This window comes from Triturus cristatus, chromosome 3_2 (assembly GCF_964204655.1).
Source record: "Triturus cristatus chromosome 3_2, aTriCri1.1, whole genome shotgun sequence".
NCBI classification, from domain to species: domain Eukaryota; kingdom Metazoa; phylum Chordata; class Amphibia; order Caudata; family Salamandridae; genus Triturus; species Triturus cristatus.
In genome coordinates this window covers 799,628,371-799,646,237 of record NC_140584.1, presented here as the reverse complement: position 1 = coordinate 799,646,237, position 17,867 = coordinate 799,628,371, and the positions used below count along the sequence as shown (strand labels likewise).

Here is a 17,867-nt window from a genome sequence, read left to right as displayed (position 1 = left end):
ACTTTTAAAGTTTTTCTGTTTAGACTGTATTCCCAAGGATATCAGTGGGGGAGACAGAGAGAAAAGGTTACGACGTCTGGAGTCGAGGTATATTATCGAACTCCAGACCAAGTACCCTTACGGGCAGAACGCTGGTGAAGAACTGATAACCCATCTTTGAGATACATTAATTAATTAGCGCAGCACCCTCTAACACCTTGGCACCTAGGAAGAATATAATGATAACATCAAAACAATGTAAGCCCATTCAGGGCATTATAACGGACATATACAACGTTATTTACGTTTGAAACTCTTTATTTAAACACACTATATAATTAGCGTTTTATCTAAACCAATGCAAAATGATTACAATGTATTATGTATGCAATGATTGTCAACAATAATGAATTGAATTAAGGTTGATTTGCACATTCAAATATGGCGCCCATGAATTTCGGGGTAGTCCTTCATTTGTTTTGATGTACTGTATCTTTATTTACTTTCGCCTCAGAGACGCTAGCCGACACTGACGAAGGCTACGGCTGAAACGCGTCTGTTCTGTTGAATTTTGCACCAAATAATTCCCTCATTGGATTGATACCAACGAGAGTGCTGGTCCTTTCTGTTGCAAGAAGCAGTAGTAGAGCGTAAATAATAAATGACTACACAATGTAAACTTAGAATTATTTCATTAAATATCTGCGGCCTGAATGATTCATTAAAGAGACAACTGTGCAGACATTACGACTTATGGGGGCAGATATTGTATGTCTCCAAGAGACTCACATTGAAGTAGGTCAGAAGTATTTGTTGGACTCCTTAGGTTTCAAATTAATCGGGGCAACTACTCAAGGAGCCCGAGTAAAGGGAGTTGGGATTTTTGCTCGAAAAACACTGCCATTAGTTGTGAATCAGGTTAAATCTGATCCATTAGGAAGATGGGTTTTGGCGAGGTGCTCTTTATCTTCGAGCCTTACATTCACAATTTGCTCGGTTTATGCGAGTAACTTAGATGAACCTGGTGTGATAAATTACATTAATCATGAGCTTGGACTCTGGCCACCACCGATTATTCTGTGCGGTGACTTTAATATAAACTTACCCAGTATCTGGGATTTAGATAACTCCTGGAGCTACGAAGGAAGAAAGCCCAAAGTCTTTCGTGCTATCCGCAATTTATTAAGCACTCATGGCTTAAAGGACGTTTGGGCTCATTCTAAGTCAGATCAGAATGGTTATACTTTTTTTTCCGCTCCACACCGGTCATTAGCCAGACTGGATTATTTTTTTGTTTCCCCTGCCCTTACATGTGCTTGCTCAATTGATATCGCCCCCCGATTATTGTCGGACCATAACCCACTCATCTTAAACTTAGAGGGATGGGGGAGCCAGGGATTAAGTTCGAATTGGACATTTGAAAAAGCCTTGTTATATGATAATAGTTATCGGGAACACAAGGCTGAATGGATACGGGAATTCTTGAGGATAAATATCGGGTCTGCATCAGTAATGGTGGTCTGGGACACTCTTAAAGCTGGTATTGGGGGGAGACACTCCGCTTTTCAATTAGGAAGAATAAAAAGGAAAAAATACAAATGGATTCACTACAAAGACAGATGATAGAAGCGGAATAAAAACTAATACAGGCGGTCCAGGCTGGATCAGGAATTGAAGAAGCACAGACAAGGGTCGCGGTTACGAAATCAGAAATGGGGGCGGCATTAGCAGAAAAAATTGCTACTAAATGGGCAGATTCCAGAGAGAGATGCTATGAGCTGAGCGAGCGTATCGGTCATCAACTTGACATCTCTATCAGGCAACAGACAACTGCAAATACCATCACTTCAATTAACACTGATACAGATACAGAAGGGTTAACCTCTGATCCGAAAAAAATCAAGGAGGCTTTTAGGAGTTTTTATGAAAAGTTATACTCAGAGGAGATCAGCGGAACAAGTGAAGAATTAGATAATAAAATTAAAAAGAGAACACCAATAATTAAATTGAACGCTGTTACACACGACACACTGGAAATCCCCCCAGGCTGGGAGGAGATTGCAGCTGCATTGGCCAGCCTCCCTGATGGTAAAGCTTCAGGGACAGACAACCTTCCCGTAGAATTTTATAAGGCCTTCTTAGAACAAATAAAAGATCTTTTCACGAAAGTAGTTAGCTCTATTTTCGAGGGGACTCCTCCGCCGAACTCTTGGTCCTCAGCTAAAATTGTGATATTCCCTAAGAAAGACAAATCACCCTTGGAGTTGTCATCATATAGGCCTATAATATTAATTAATTCTGACTCTAAAACATTTTCTAAAGTTATTGCCACAAGATTGTCTTTAAACATTGAATCATTAGTATCTAGGTTGCAGCATGGATTTATTCCAAAAAAGGGTACCACCGAGCACGTCCGACGGGTTATCACGTTATTTGATGCCGCAGAGGTGACAGGAGACCCGATCTTGCTTATTCTCTTAGATGCAGAGAAGGCGTTCGATCGGGTCTCCTGGCAATTTCTCTGGGTTATCATGCGACGGTCCGATTTTGGAGTTAGAATGATTCAAGCCTTGCAAGCACTGTATCAGAACCCCACAGCTAAAATATTAATTAATGGTCAGTTGACAGAACAAATCAAGATAACAAGATGAACAAGGCAGGGGTGGCCTTGCTCTCCCCTACTCTTTGCTCTTTATATAGACCCTCTGATAAGAAGAATTGAAACTAATCCCTCGATTCCTCCTGTTGTTAGGTTCGGCATAGAGACAAAGATCATGGCTTACGCTGATGATATAGCCATAGTAACCCCCGAACCAGAACTGGCCATCAGGGCTTTAGAGCAAGAAACTCAGGAATTTGGACTGATCTCTGGCTATGCTTTAAATAGAACAAAAACGCAGATTGTCGTTAATAAAAAAGTAACCTGGGAAGATAATCGAATTACTGATAAAGCAAAATATTTAGGAGTTAATATTGTTTCTGATTTAGATACTCTGGTTACAGAAAATCTGACACCATTGGCGATCAATATGCAGAAATCACTTAGGAAAATAGATAACCTACATCTAACTATCGTGGGAAGATGTAATATCCTAAAAATGACGTATTTCCCTAAATTGCTTTATTTTTTTCGTACAATCCCGTTGGCATTTAATAGTCGTATACTCTCAGTTTTTCAACAAATCTTTACTCAGTTTATTTGGGCATATACACAGCCAAGAAGGTCCTATAACTTTCTTACTCTACCAAGGGAGAGGGGTGGCTGGGCTCTCCCCAATTTGAAACTTTATTACTGAGCTGCTTCCCTACAATATTGTAGCAAATTGATGTCTGAGGACTACACTTTTAGTCCGTCTGGCCTGCCCTCCCCTTATTTTTTGCTTATCTGGGATAACGTAAAGGGGTGTTTGTGGCGACATTTGGAATTTAACTATTATAAGCGAGTTAGATTTAAGACGTTGATTAATGCTTACCAGGTCTTTAGTAATATTCGTAAAATGTTCGGAATAGCCAAACTTAATTTCTATACTCCCATTAGAAATAATGAAGATCTTCCACTCATATTTAAAAATACATATTTGCGACAATGGTATCTGGCAGGCATCCGTAAACTAGGAGATTTTTATGGCGCTGGCCGCGTTCGGTCATTCGAAGACCTGAAAACTAACTATAATTTGCACAACAACCAGATATTTAAGTATAATGCCATCATGAATTATTTAGCCAATAAAACTGGAGGATCTGCGGGGTTTGTAGCGATTGGTCTTATAGATAATAAATTTCTTGGCTCTAACCTACCAAGGATAGGAGTTGTCTATGGTATAATGAATAAATTTCGTCCAGACGATCTAAGTAAAATAGATGCTAAATGGCAGGTGAAACTTAATACCCCACCTCATTTTTTCTGTACCTACTTGGGCTTAGCACAAACATATCTGCTATCCCCTAAATTGCAAGCGCAATTCTACAAGACGGGATACTTTATGTACATAACCCCTAGCAGAGTTGCCAAATGGACAACCGGCGCCGGAACTACCTGCCCTCGTTGCACAGAATATAGTGTAGACTCTGTCCACATGTTTGCTACATGCCCAAAATTAGAGATGTTATTGAAGGATGTACAATTGTTTCTAAGTAGAGTCCTCTTGTTGGATATTCAGCTTGGACCAGCTACTATTATGTTAGGGTTGTATAATCAACTTGATCTCAAAGAAGGAGGTGCACTACTGTTTGTCGCAATGACCATCCTGCGAATTTGTATTGCTATGTACTGGAAATATATGAACCCTCCATCTTTTGGCCAATGGCAAGCCAGACTGTTTTTTACTTTTAGGTTTGAGAGAGCAATTTATGCTAAAGAAGGGAAGAAGGGCAAGAAAAAAAGGCTTGACGATATGGGGCCCTCTGACTCGATGATTTGATACCCAGAATATTTAACCTTTAATGGATTGTTCTCCCTTTTCGATTTTTTTTTTTCATTGCCTCTCTCTCTCCCCTTTTCCCCTGTTCTCTCCTGTTACTTCTATATTTTTCTCTCTTATTCCTTCACTAGATAAGACAATTAAATTTATTTTTTCTTCCTCTTTTTTGTACTCTTTTCTTTCTCTACTGTTTTCCTTTTTTCCCTTCTCTGAGGCCTATGTATAGATAATACTGAATCTGGTGTTCGCACTGTATGTTTATGTTTCAAGTTTGTAAAGACTATTTGCCCTCTCTAATTAATGCCTTTCTTTTTCTCTATTTTTTATTTTCTTTTTCTTTCTGGACCCGGGGTGGGGGGAGGAGGGGCTGCTGGTGGAAGATGATTTATCAATTTGATCTGTGATGTGTTGGAAATTTGGAAAACTAAATAAAAAAAGAAAAAAAGAAAAAGAAACATCTTCGTGTACATTGACAATGTTGGAGACTGGTGCTTTACTGATGGTTTCAGGAATGATTCCCTCTTCCTCACTTATTTTTTCTGCACACATGATATCGATCTGGTGACTCTTTTGTTTAGCTCCACATCTTTCTGCCCCCCCTCCTTCTTCTTTTTCTCCTATGTTCTTCCTGTTGAACCCTGACTTTGTTCCCTTGCGATACCAGAATACATAGGGGAGAACAGCTTTGTTGAATGCAAGGTGAGTGTGATGCACTAGACAGAATGTAATTATCAGGTCTCCCTTCTACTCTTTACATATTGTGGTCTATTGATACAGGTCACAGATGATATTGGAGCACGAATCTTTTGTAAACAATAATGAAAAGGGATTTATGTTTTTTGAGGAACTAATAATGTTTAGGGTGCCGACTGGATTTTTAACTACTTTGTACATGTTGACAGTATTTATAATCCAATGCTGGAATTATTGGTCATCTTTTGGGTGTCACGCGCAATTAATAGTGAATCAGAGGATGACTTTCGACTGATGGAAGGTTCATTGAGGTCCATAATCCCATATATAAATATTGGCATCGATGCGGTTTGTGTGATTGTATGTTAACCCCTTCGGTGCTCATGACGGAATGGTTCCGTCATGACCCACGGTTGAGCTGTGCTCATGACGGAACCATTCCGTCATGACCACACCCGCGCAAGATTCCGTCAGCACAGCGGCGGAATCTGCGCAGCATCGAAGGGGTTAAGCACTAGAGTTTGGATTCATTCCTGTAAAATTTATTTTTAGACTATAGTCCAACATTTTTTGCTTTTGTGGGGGAAAATGGACAGGATTGTGAGGCCGTTATGTTTGCTTTAGCTAATTTTTCGTGCTATTTGGCATAGCAGGTCTAATTATGTGTCTTATTTTATAATTATTTATTTCCCTAGAACCGACTCATGAGCGCGTCTATAGATTGACTGTTGATTCTGACAGTTATCCATTTGGGCCCGTTTATTATCCTGGCGTTCAATTCAATTTTCATGGTAGGTTCCTGTGTTCTTTTCGAATATTTTGTTCAGGCATGGACCTTTGGCATGCTCACGATTATCAGATGTGGTATTGGTTCTATTGTATGTCTAACTACTATCATTATTCTATGGGTGAGCACATATTTTAGGTGTTACTGGTCTACTATGCACTTGAGGTGCGTTCACTCGGTTCTGGTTTTCTCTTTATCTTGGTTATTTGGGTCTGTTGTCAATCTTTATTCTTTTTTGTGATACGTGCTTTACATGTATATTTTATTAACATAAGGTATAAACATGGCGATATGTATATCATACTTGAACTATGTGGCTTGTTTTTGTGATTATGGAATATTGGCACTTGTATACTATATCAGTTGGTAATAGAGTGCTGTGTGAATTGTAATGTGTATAGAATATATGTGTTGTTTTATGTTATTGTATATAGTGTATATAGTAGATTTATTATGTTATGTTTGATATTCCAACCTTGAAAAAGTCTTAGAATAAGACGAAACATGTGTCGGCGGGCAAATCGTGTGCTGGGAGTTTTTTTACACTTTTATGACATTAATAAAGACTGCTGAACAGCAAGAGGACTGATTGACTCTTCTGGATTACTGTCTTGAACGATATTGTTGAATTATTTCTGTTTGTGATAAAGGGTTACATGTACCCAGAGGATCTTAATAATGACAAACGGTGTGCTTTATATGCCTTAGTTTTTTGTTAAACATTCATGAGCATTTAGGAAGTGCAAACCACTCCTCACTTTGCTTAGCTCTGCCCCGACCTGGCCCCAGTCCTGAACAGGAAAATAAAATAATAACATCTTGTTATTACAATTTTATTTTTATTCTTGCACTGCTCAAATAGCAGTGGGGTGACACTCTTCCGCCTAATCAGAGGAGCCGCCACTGCAAATGTTCACATTAAGATTATATATTTTTTTTAAATTACCTAACAACCAACCATCTGCAAGCTTTCCTCTTCCTAGTAACTCATATGTTCTACAGATATTGGAATCATAAGTGCAATTAGATCTGTGATCAAAAATGTGGCATTACACACTACTTGGTCATTTAAAGAATGTTGACTCTTTCTACTGTGAATAACATACTCTGTTTCAGAGGGTGGACAAATTAGAATGTATACTGCCTACACATCCAATCACTTTGAGGAAATGTGCAATTGCACAAAAATCGATTTTTGCAGCCTCCAATTCAGCAGGGTGCTTGGATATGCAATGTGTGAATTAATTCTTGCAAAAATTGTGCCAAAAAAATTCCTGCATAAGGGTCTCTGGGATGTCCCACTTGCAACTGCAACAGTGTGTTGGAAGCTACAAGGTATAAGATACATAAAACCTGAATGTGGGTAGGAAGACCACCACTGCATTGTGTAGACCTGCTTAGAACAGAGTCCAACTGGATAATTAAAGTAAGCATGACCTATTTGAAAGACCTGTACCTAGCATAAACCTTTTTCTTTGTTCAGAGTCATCCTCGGTCCGCAAAACCATTCTCTCTTCTTCCCCTGTTGAGCTCCTATAATTCACATCCTCCTCACTACAGCATAGAGTGCAGTCATTGTGAAAGATTATATGCATTTTGGGCCCCCTTTTATACCTTGCACGTTTCCCACCTGCTTAAAATTGTAGTATTTTGCATCTGCAAAGTGCTGTGTTTTAACAAAGTCCTTGAACAGAGTGAGTAGATCAGTCTCCTGCAAACTTAACTCTACTAACTGTGGAAGCATTACTTTGCACTGACCCTAGTAGAACGACTGTTTCCGATCCACTGAGTGGATCGCTGTCATTTCCCCAGCATAGCCGTAAAGAACCTACTGATAGCACCAGGGTTCTTTCAGGATTGTACATTCTTGAAGTATCTGTAACTTGAGAAGTTTAAAATGGATTCTTATTGTTTTTATCTTGTTTTGAAGAGCAAATGAGATACTAGTCTCATACCTCATTGTGGAGGCTTTATTGTGGTGTTTTCACTGTGTTACTGTATCCACAACTGCTTTACACATTGCCTCTTATGTTAAGTCTGACTGCTCTGTGCCAAGCTAGCAGAGGGTGAGCACATGCTGATTTAAGTGTGTGACTGACTTACCCTTACTAGAATTGCGGTCCCTATTTGGACAGGGTGCATACTGCCAACTAGAGACCAGATTTCTAACATGTACTATGTAATAATCTTGCTGGTGTACAAGGAGTGTGAAAGGAAGAAGGTATGTAGGATGTCAATTTTTTTCTAACACAACAAACTGTAAAGGTTTGCAATTGAACTGTACAAATATTTCGAAACAAATCTGCATCAAGGAAAGGAGAAATAAGGCACATTGTTTATTTTCAATTCTAAATTGTGAAGGAACAAACATTTTAATAGGATCAAACAAATAAAGACACTTTACTTGTGTGATACGCAAATGATAAATAATCCCTGCAGCCCAATTTCAACACATTATTGTTTGTGAGCCATATAGGTTTGCCATTAAATCTGCATGTCCAATAAAGATTTAGTGGACATTTCTAGAAGCCAAATTCAATGAAAAATATGCCCTCCGCAAATGACAGTGACCTACCACACCATGCTTTAATTATATTTTCAAAAATGTGCTTCAAATTTAACATACTGTACATACAGCTCTCTTACTACTGTTGTGTTCAATGAGTGTGGCTGATTTGCTACACTGTTCTCTGTGTGACGCTTGGATTTTTAACAATCCCTATGACTTTAGCAACGTAACATTGATGGCAGAACCCCCACTTTGGAGATTGTTCCAACACCTTGGACTTCTGGTCCTGCTTGTCACATTCCCAAATTAGCACAATATCCCCCAAGTAAATATCGAGACTGGGCGAGCCGCTATTATTGTATGGGCCTGTGAAAGTTGAAGATGTGCCTGCAGTCCCTATCCATTTCTCCTAATGATCATCTCATACCTGCCCTCTTCCTCCTCCAGCACATATCACTTGTCCTTTTTAGGTCTCGCCTAGCGACGCAGCACATGCGCTGCTCGCTTGCAAGACTATTGTCGTCGGTTTTGCTTCGGAAGCGGGGTGGAAGCTCCACCCAGGCTTCTGATTGGCACGTGTCAAAAATGTGTGCTTTTAATTGGAAGGGAAGCATGTTTGTACCCTCCCTGCCTCCTGTTTGCCGTGCTGTGGAAATATACCTTTTTTGTGGTACACTTTTTTCCACGGGTTCAAAAACCAACAAAGTAGAGATCAGCACTGAAGTAGGAATAAATAACAAGTTTATTAATCGCTCATGAGAGGGACCACGTCTACACAGCACTCTCAAGTGCTGGAGGAGGTAGTAAACTGAAGTCACAGAACACAGAGCTTTTATACAGTTTTTCTGCAGTGTAAGCACATGAACAGAAATAGGAAGAGCAAGTTTTGGAAATAGTTATCAACAAACGAGAGCAGATAAAACTACATGGTCAGCAAAGTGGGAGGGGGAGCAGAAATGCTTATGGCAGCAACAAATGATTGACAGTCAACAGATGTACTAGCAGCTACAAACTCTCAGCATATACATTGCTTTTAGCTGAGTCAGGAAGTCAACTAAAATAGATAGCACAGGCAGGAAAAGACGAGCAGCAGAGGACGGGAGAATTACGAAGGAAAGGAAATGAACACATCAGCCAAAATGGCTGCTGCTTATGCCAAATTAAATATTACACGTTTTCCACAGACGTCCCTTTTGGCATAAGCTAAGACATTTTCTTATGCTTTAATAGGGGTACAATAAATGTTATACATATCAATTAGCATCATGTTGCTGACTTCTTGTTCTATTGCTAAAAAGGCATTTACATTTTGGACATTTGTTTTAGATGGTAGACAAGTAGTACAAGTGGAAATACAGAGGGAACAAAGCATCTGTCTGGTCGACTACAGAGACATCGATTGCATGTTTTCCCCTACTACCAGCATAGTGATTGAACAATTGCACGTCTTGATGGTAGGTTGGGAGAGCTAAAAACACAGGTGGTAGAAGGAAGGCTATGTAACAGGTACCAGACCATCCTGGAGGTAGGAAGTAGTATGCCTTAGTTCCACAAACAAAATAAGTGTGACGTGATGCAAGGAAGCTGCTTCGGCCTCTCGTAGACATCTGCAACACTGCAGTACAGTTATTGTGGCCCACTGTACATCGCCTGTACACAAAGGGGGCCAGTGGCAATGGCAACAGAGATAACAAGGGGTCCATTTCCTTTAGCCGACTTAGAATTTGAATACACATAATTTGTTGCTGTACTTCTTTTACTATATTCTTCCATTTCTAAAGCAGTCCCTTTTGCTTGTGGGTCCCCATCTTCGTTGGGGTAACAGGCTTTGTTCATTAGAGGCATATAGAAGTTTGAACCAAGCTGGGCATGAGCCATTGTGAGAGAATGGCAGCGGTGACAACGGGATTCCTTTTATCTTCTGATGAGAAGGAATCTTGCCACAACCCCAACAGTTAGTAGCATTGCTTAACCGGTGTGTCTGATGCAACATTTGAAGAAATTGTTTCTCAGATTTTGCCGGTATCCCTGTTCATGTTGCGGCAAAACAAATTGATGGTCCATGGGAAAGGCATCGGAGTGTCTTTAGTCAAAAAGGGCCAACAAAGGTTTAATAATGTGTGAAAAACTGCCTACAAAAAGAAGTGAGGCCAATCACTGCACAGACATCCTTCTGAGTACGGGGCACAGGAGTATCTAAAATAGTCCAAATGCGATCTGATGTGGGTGCACGTCCCTCCTTAGACAGGTGGTGACCTAAATAGGTAACCTGCTGTCTACAATATTGCAATTTCTTTCTAGAGACTTTGTGATGATGGGAGGCAAGAAATAGGAACAATAACAGTGTTCCTTCTTCACACTAGGTAAGGACGCTGCATCCTCATTGATAAGACAGGATCTCTCAACCATTGGATAATTGGTATTTAAAATAACACGCACACCTTCTGGTGAACAGCGTATTGTGGCATGAAAATATTTAAGCATATCGATACTCACAATGTTGTCCGACGTGTTAGGGGAAAGCAGAAATGGACATGCTGCAGTGAATTTATCAAGCCTGAATTCAAGTGGCTGTGAAAGTGGGCTAGGTGTACCATCGAATCCTATCGATGTTATCATTGTGCTGGACTCGAGAGCCCTAGGAACCAGTTTTTTTAGACAGAGCACGACGGGAAGCCCATGTGTCAACCAGAAACCGATCAGTAGATCCCAAGACGCTTGCATCAACATAAGGACCCATTTGATCTACTGGCACCTCAACCGGTTCCTTACCCCACCCTAGGCATCCCTATGCGTAATCAGAATCTGCAAGGACCTCATCAGATTAATCAGACATTTGATATTGATTTCATCTATCAAAAGTATTAGAATAATTTGGTCCTTGTTCAACTGCCTCAAACCTGGGACGAGTTCCTGTACCTCCCCTGTTTTCTGAATTCCCTGGACGTCTTCTCACACTACCTCTTTTCTATTGGTACTGCTGACCTCGCAAAAGAGGGCACTCATAACGCCAATGCCCAGTCTCTTTACAATAAGCACACTGATCAGGGGACAAATTTGCTTGAGGGAAAGGGGTGCTCCAGGTGTATACATCACACGTCCTTCTTATCCACCTCCCCTAAATGGTGGACCATATACTTGAGCCAACATAACTTTTGTCTTTAATTCTTTAACCTTCTGATCCTCCCTGCCTTTTGCTTCCTGTTGCTCACAATATTGGTCCATGGTCAAAAGGGAAACTGGGGAAGACGTGGTACAAGAACTCTCGCTGGCCTTTAAGGGACTAGCTATTTCTGGTAACATATTAGCGACAAATGTATCAACAAAAAAAATGTTTACCCGTATCATTGGCCAATGACTGACCACTAAAATCATGGAATGTCTCCTCAAACCTTGAAAAGAAGTCAGAAACTAACTCATCCTTTTTCTGTTTACAGGACGCTAAGGTTGTCCAATCTATTTTCTTAGGGGGTATGAGAGTCTTTAACTTAGTCACAATAGCTTTAGGAAGTTCTAATATCTCCTTCTGAGGTTTCTGCGCAGGCTCCCTTTCCGCATCTATTGTTTCTAATTCAACCCAGGTATCACTAAATGCCGCATTGTCAACTATTTTACGTATTGTTCTCCACATATCAGGGGCCAAGATAAGTCCAAAGAACATATCAATATCTGGCAAGGTCATACTGCAGGAGCTAATGGCTCCATCCACCCCCTCATAGAAGGCTGCGGGATTTTTCCAGGGTCCGGGCAAAGCATTTTTAAGAGCCATCACATCAGCTCTACTCCAAGGAGTATAAACCCAATATTTAAAATATCCCTTTGGCTTTAATTCCTGAGAAATGTGTCTATAATCAAATATTACTTCCCAAACAAATTTTTCGACAAAATAAAATTGCTCTGCACTGTTCCACTGTTGAATCATAATTACAATGAGCGATGCCGCGTAAGGCTGGCGAGCCTCCTCCCTAGCAGCGGCTTTTAATTTATCTTTTTCTGCTCTAGTCAAAGTAGAGCGAATCTGTCACCCATCTTGTTCTTTGTCATCTGAAGACAAATGCTTATCATCAGAAGCCTCATCAGGGGCACTTGGAGTGGGGAATTTATACGGGGGTGGAGGGCATTCTAATAGGATGCAGTCATCCTGAGGTTTATTGTGTATAGGATAAATAGGGCGCCTAATAGGATACTGGCCATTTACCTCTAATCGACGTAGCCTATCTTCTTTTTCTATTTTTTTCCTTTTTTTTTATTCTAGAGCTTTTTGATATATCGTTTTTCGTTGTTCTTTTTCTACCATAGCTTCTGCTCTTTTCACTCTCTCTCGTACTTCTTTCTCCCACATACGCACACAATCAAAACATATCCTGTCTATTTTTTCTTTCAAATAAACACTACTCTACATATTGAACCTTTTTAAAATCAAATGACCCATTCACAGGCTATTGTAGATCAGAATTTTTCTTTGTGTATTTGTTCCACTCGGGGTGAGCTGGGTCCAAACTGGGGTGGCGTAGTGGGCAAAAGAACGATGGATTTAACCCAGATCTTTTTACTGGGGGAGAATGTTTGCATTGTCAGCATTCCGTCCATCATTTGTTTGCTGTAGCACATTTCGCACTAAGTGGGATGGGTATGCCCAGACATGGGTCCCTTGCTCACTGTGCCACTGGATTCAAGCTAGCCTGGCTGAAGAAGGGTGACATACCCTGAAACCGATCCCAGGATGCTTGTTTCCGGTCCAGGGAGGACCTGGCCTGGCAGTTCGGTCTGGACTGTTCCCATGGGGCACAGGGTCAAGACTGATTTGCGCATGGCTGGGTCCAAACTGGGGTGGCGTAGTGGGCAAAAGAACGATGGATTTAACCCAGATCTTTTGACTGGGGGAGAATGCTTGCATTGTCAGCATTCCGTCCATCATTTGTTTGCTGTAACACATTTGTTCCACAGTGTACTGTACATTATGGAAGAAATACCATATTTTGTATATATGTCATTATTAGGTGTCCCCTCTAGGGGAGCCAGCTGACTTGTTTCTAAACTTTGTTTTGGTACCACCAGAGCAGCAACACCACCTATTGAGTGTGCTGAGAACAGGCATGCTTCACCAAAAATGTTAAAATATTATCACATCAAATACTTCAAATGGAGAAAAATCTCCACATTACCTGCCTTCAATTTTTGCAAAAAGTGAATTACAAATTAAACAAAAAGCCCAGGCTTAACAAATCAAGAGTGTCGCTTTAGCGACCTTACCGGACAGAAGTCTCCAATTCCCACCTGCTGATCTCTGGTCGACCTAATAGTCACTACAAAAGTGCACCAAAGAAAACCCCAGTTGAGACCGGCACCACCTGGAGGGTCAAATCAGGAAAACTGGAAAAGTCATGTCGGCCTGCAAAGACAAAGGTCTCCTCATGCAGTGCGCTTCCACAGTGAAATTCCAATCCTCCGTCAAGACCACTCCTTCAGACGGCCGCGTCTCCAATGGGGTTCCACGACGGGCGCCAACTGTGGAAACATACCTTTTTAGGGGTACACTGTTGCAGGGTCACCCTTTTGTCCATGGGTTCAAAAATCAACAAAATAGAGATCAGCACTGAAGTAGGAATAAATAACAAGTTTATTAATCACGCATGAGTGGGACCACGTCCACACAGCACTCTCAAGTGCTGGAGGAGGTAGTATACTGAAGTCACAGAACACAGAGCTTTAATACAGTTTTTCTGCTGTGTAAGCACGTGAACAGAAATAGGAAGAGCAAGTTTTGGAAATAGTTATCAACAAACGAGGGCAGATAAACTACATGGTCAGCAAAGTGGGAGGGGGAGCAGAAATGCTGATGGCAGCAACAAATGATTGACAGTCAACAGATATACTAGCAGCTACAAACTCTCAGCATATACATTGCTTTTAGCTGAGTCAGCAAGTCAATTAAAATAGATAGCACAGGCAGGAAAAGAGGGGCAGCAGAGGACGGGAGAATTACGAAGAAAAAGAAATGAACACCCCAACCAAAATGGCTACTGCTTATGCCAAATAAAATATTACACGTTTTCCACAGTGCCTGCCCGGACAGGCAATGTGCACGCGTATGGGGCGCGCACATGGCGCGCTTCCACTTTCTTCTCGCGGACATCTCTTTTGATCACGGCGTTTCAGCACAGCGCGCGCATGGCGCGCTTTCACTTTCTTTTATTCTATATTGAAGAGCAAAGTCCTCTTGAGTGGATTCCATACAGCGGGCGTCCTTTTGATCACAGCGTTTCAGCACAGCACACGCATGGCTCGCTTTCACTTTCTTTTACTCCATATTGAAGAGCAAAGTCCTCTTGAGTGGATTCCATACAGCAGGCGTCCTTTTGGTCACGGCGTTTCAGCACAGCGCGCGTATGGCGCGCTTTCACTTTCTTCTACTCCATATTGAAGAGTAAAGTCCTTGCCCGGCCTGCAGAGAGAACTACACTGCCATGGCACAGCCGTACCAACTGTCTCCCTTCCTGCCCCCGCATATTACCCAGCGATGCAGCCACAGGACAATGGTTACATGCCATGGCTCTGCAACAAACCATGCCTGCCATGGTGCTCACCCAGAGCTGGGTGCAATTAAGCAGTACAGGGACCCGAAGGCATGTGGCATCGCAGAATAAGAATGGACGTGCTAGAGGTAGGTTTATTTTTAATTTATTTATTTTTCTGAACTTTGATTTATAGCACAAACTTGACCCGAAGGTATCAGGGCGCTTTACGTCCCCACCAATTGCATTACAGACAGACACACAGCTTGAATTAGGGAGAACAGGCATGCACAGCAGGGGTGCAGGCGTTTATAAAGTATGTGCTAATCCACAGTGTGTGTTTGGTGAGTTTCCTAAAACTGCACAGCCTAAAGATGGGAAGCCGGGGTGTGCTTGAACTGGTGTTACCTAGTTCTACAGTGCACCACTTGAAGTGCATGGGTATAACGCAGTTACATCCTACCGTGTAGGTTTGCCAGCGTCTCTAGGAATTTATTTATAAAGGGCTGCATGGATGGTTGTAAAAATGCTCCATTTATTAAACAGGACGGCGTAACATACACACGACAATTTTTTTATCAGTGCTGCAACACGCGGAAGAAAGGCAAGCACCTGCTCACAAGAGCGTAACACATTGTCACCACTTCCACGAGTGAGTGAGAATCTGTGTGCTAAATCTGTTCTGGAAGAGTGCAGGGCTACCCAGTTCTTTAACAAAGTAGCAGGACGTTGCATTTGGGGAAATGTATCATTAATATCATTAACACACGTACTTTGCGCTTACACCTCAACCCCTGTACCTTTAAGTAAAAAATAGGGTGACTGAAATAAAAATGCACAGACACCATAATGTTGAGTAAATGTACAGCACCTACTATGGTCTGCTGAATCTGATCTTACTTAATATAACTAGTACTCGGGTAAAACGCTCCAATACCTTCGGTTCAAGCTTACTATGTATAAAATTGCTGCGGGGGGGAGGGGAGGTGATCCAGTCTTTCACAGCTGGAGCAAACTACCTATACCCTTTGCATGTACACATAATGAATGGCTTGTGCCGCTTGTTAAACTCGTCCCCACCTACCAAACATCTAGAGCACACAGCTGAAATGCAGCCATTTATTTCCATTTTATAAATACACGACCTAAGCATAAGATTTACTTATAATATGTAAATAAGTCTACTTCCACTCCCTGCTTTATAATTAGGATGACATTTTGCGAGATTTAACGAGTGCTCCCGTTTTTCACACATTTACAATGCCAATAGCTCTAACTCTCGCAAATGCGAAACCTATTGCATTGCAAATGCTTGCTCTGTGGACTCTCCCCGGTGATGCTTGTCCGGCTCGGTCCTGCATGCCCCTCACGCTCCCCTTTTAGCTCATCTGTTCCAATAAGTGGAGCCCTCTCCCCTACAGTTTTCCTCTGCACGGTCCTCATTCTGCAGCACATCTATCCTTCTCCCATCTAGGGAGACCAGATTTTAAAAACTTACAACCAAGACATTCCACAAACATAGAAGTAGGGCTACAACTTTCATCAACTTTTGGGAACAAAACGAGTTCCTCGGCAGCGACCACCAAAATAGAAAACACACTAGGGATAATTAAAGGCAACATTTACACAAAGTATCATTCATGACATTACTGTCTGACACGACTGCTCACTAATCCTGCACTGGAACACGTGAAAACGTGCATCCCACAGTGTTGAGTCGACCCCCTGTCAAAACAGGGGCACGTGAAAGGACAGACGGACATGGTCTGCCCCAAACCATGAGCCCTGGCGCTCTCTCATACGGTGACTCCCCTCCCTTCCTTCTGAAACCGCTTTGCTTCATATTCTTCCTAATCTCCAGCAGCTTCTCCCCCTTCTCTCCTTCACATTCCCGAGTTGAGGAGATTCTGCAGAAAGAGCGACCAGGCTACAACAAGCGATCTGATTGGTCAGCCTGGACACATCGGGATACTACTATAAGGGAAGTAGAAACCGAAATTAGAGACAGTGAAGGGCTCATTAAAATAACTGGCGGGGTAACAAGGCTCCCAGCCCCCACCATGCCCCATCTCTCAAGCATCGGGTTAGTTCTCACGGGTCAGGACTGCTCCCCTCAATGCAAGCCACGTAGCCCCGCCCTTTCTGAGCAGTGTCCCATTCACTTTACAGGAAGCTGTGCGTGCCTCCCACAGCACTCAGCCCCTCCCTCCTTGTCCAGTGCCCCATACACTTCTGAGGAAGCTGTCCTGTGCCTCCCCTACCACTTAGCCCTTTGCCCCTGGCTGCACTTTCACTGCACTGAGCCGCTGAACACTGCACTACACAGGAAACTGAGCAATCTACACCCCTGCTCATTCTCACCTGTAGCGTTCACCCCCTCCCCCTCACGGTACTCAGTCTCTTCATCCCGGTGCACTTTCCCTCCACTGTCACCTCCAGCCCCCTCCCCAGTCACTGCTATAGACCCTCCGAGACTTCCCTGATGGTCCCCGGGCTCCTCTCCTCCTGACGGAGCCATGAAGGTGACAGTCGCCTTCGGGAGGACGCTGATCGTGGTGCCCTGCAAGGATGGCCAGCTCACGGTGGGGGACTTCACGCAGCAGGCTGCCCAGAGGTACCTGAAAACCAAGGATAAGGTGAGCGATCAGCCCGCCCAAAACATGCCCAGTGTGTTTTTTGTTGTGTGCCGGCTGCTTGTGAGGTGCCTGAGACCAAAGGGACAAAGACACAGGCGCTTTTCTGTGGACAGGCACGCTGTCCCGTGGGAAATGTCCCAAAGGTACATGTTTTTCGATACTTCTTTAGTAAATATTTCACTATTGTCAGTCGGCCGTCTAAAAACAAAAGGAAGCCAGCCCTGCATAGAATAAGAGACTTTTAATCACAAGAGAAACATAACCTGCTAATGATGTAATGTTAAAGTATGTTCCGCGGACTACCTGTCCTGTTTTCATGCTACATAT

The 17,867-nt window shown here is 42.2% G+C and overlaps 1 protein-coding gene across 1 annotated transcript in view; it reads left to right on the top strand.

Moving 5' to 3' along the window:
• The first annotated feature begins 16,860 nt into the window (after nt 1-16,860).
• Nucleotides 16,861-17,867, top strand: part of PARD3B (par-3 family cell polarity regulator beta) — a 2,086,630-nt gene continuing 2,085,623 nt past the window's right edge. Inside the window, exon 1 of the mRNA XM_085648929.1 lies at nt 16,861-17,540. Within this exon, the coding sequence (XP_085505055.1) occupies nt 17,421-17,540 (120 nt within the window). The 5' untranslated portion in view covers nt 16,861-17,420. The remainder of the gene's footprint in view (nt 17,541-17,867) is intronic.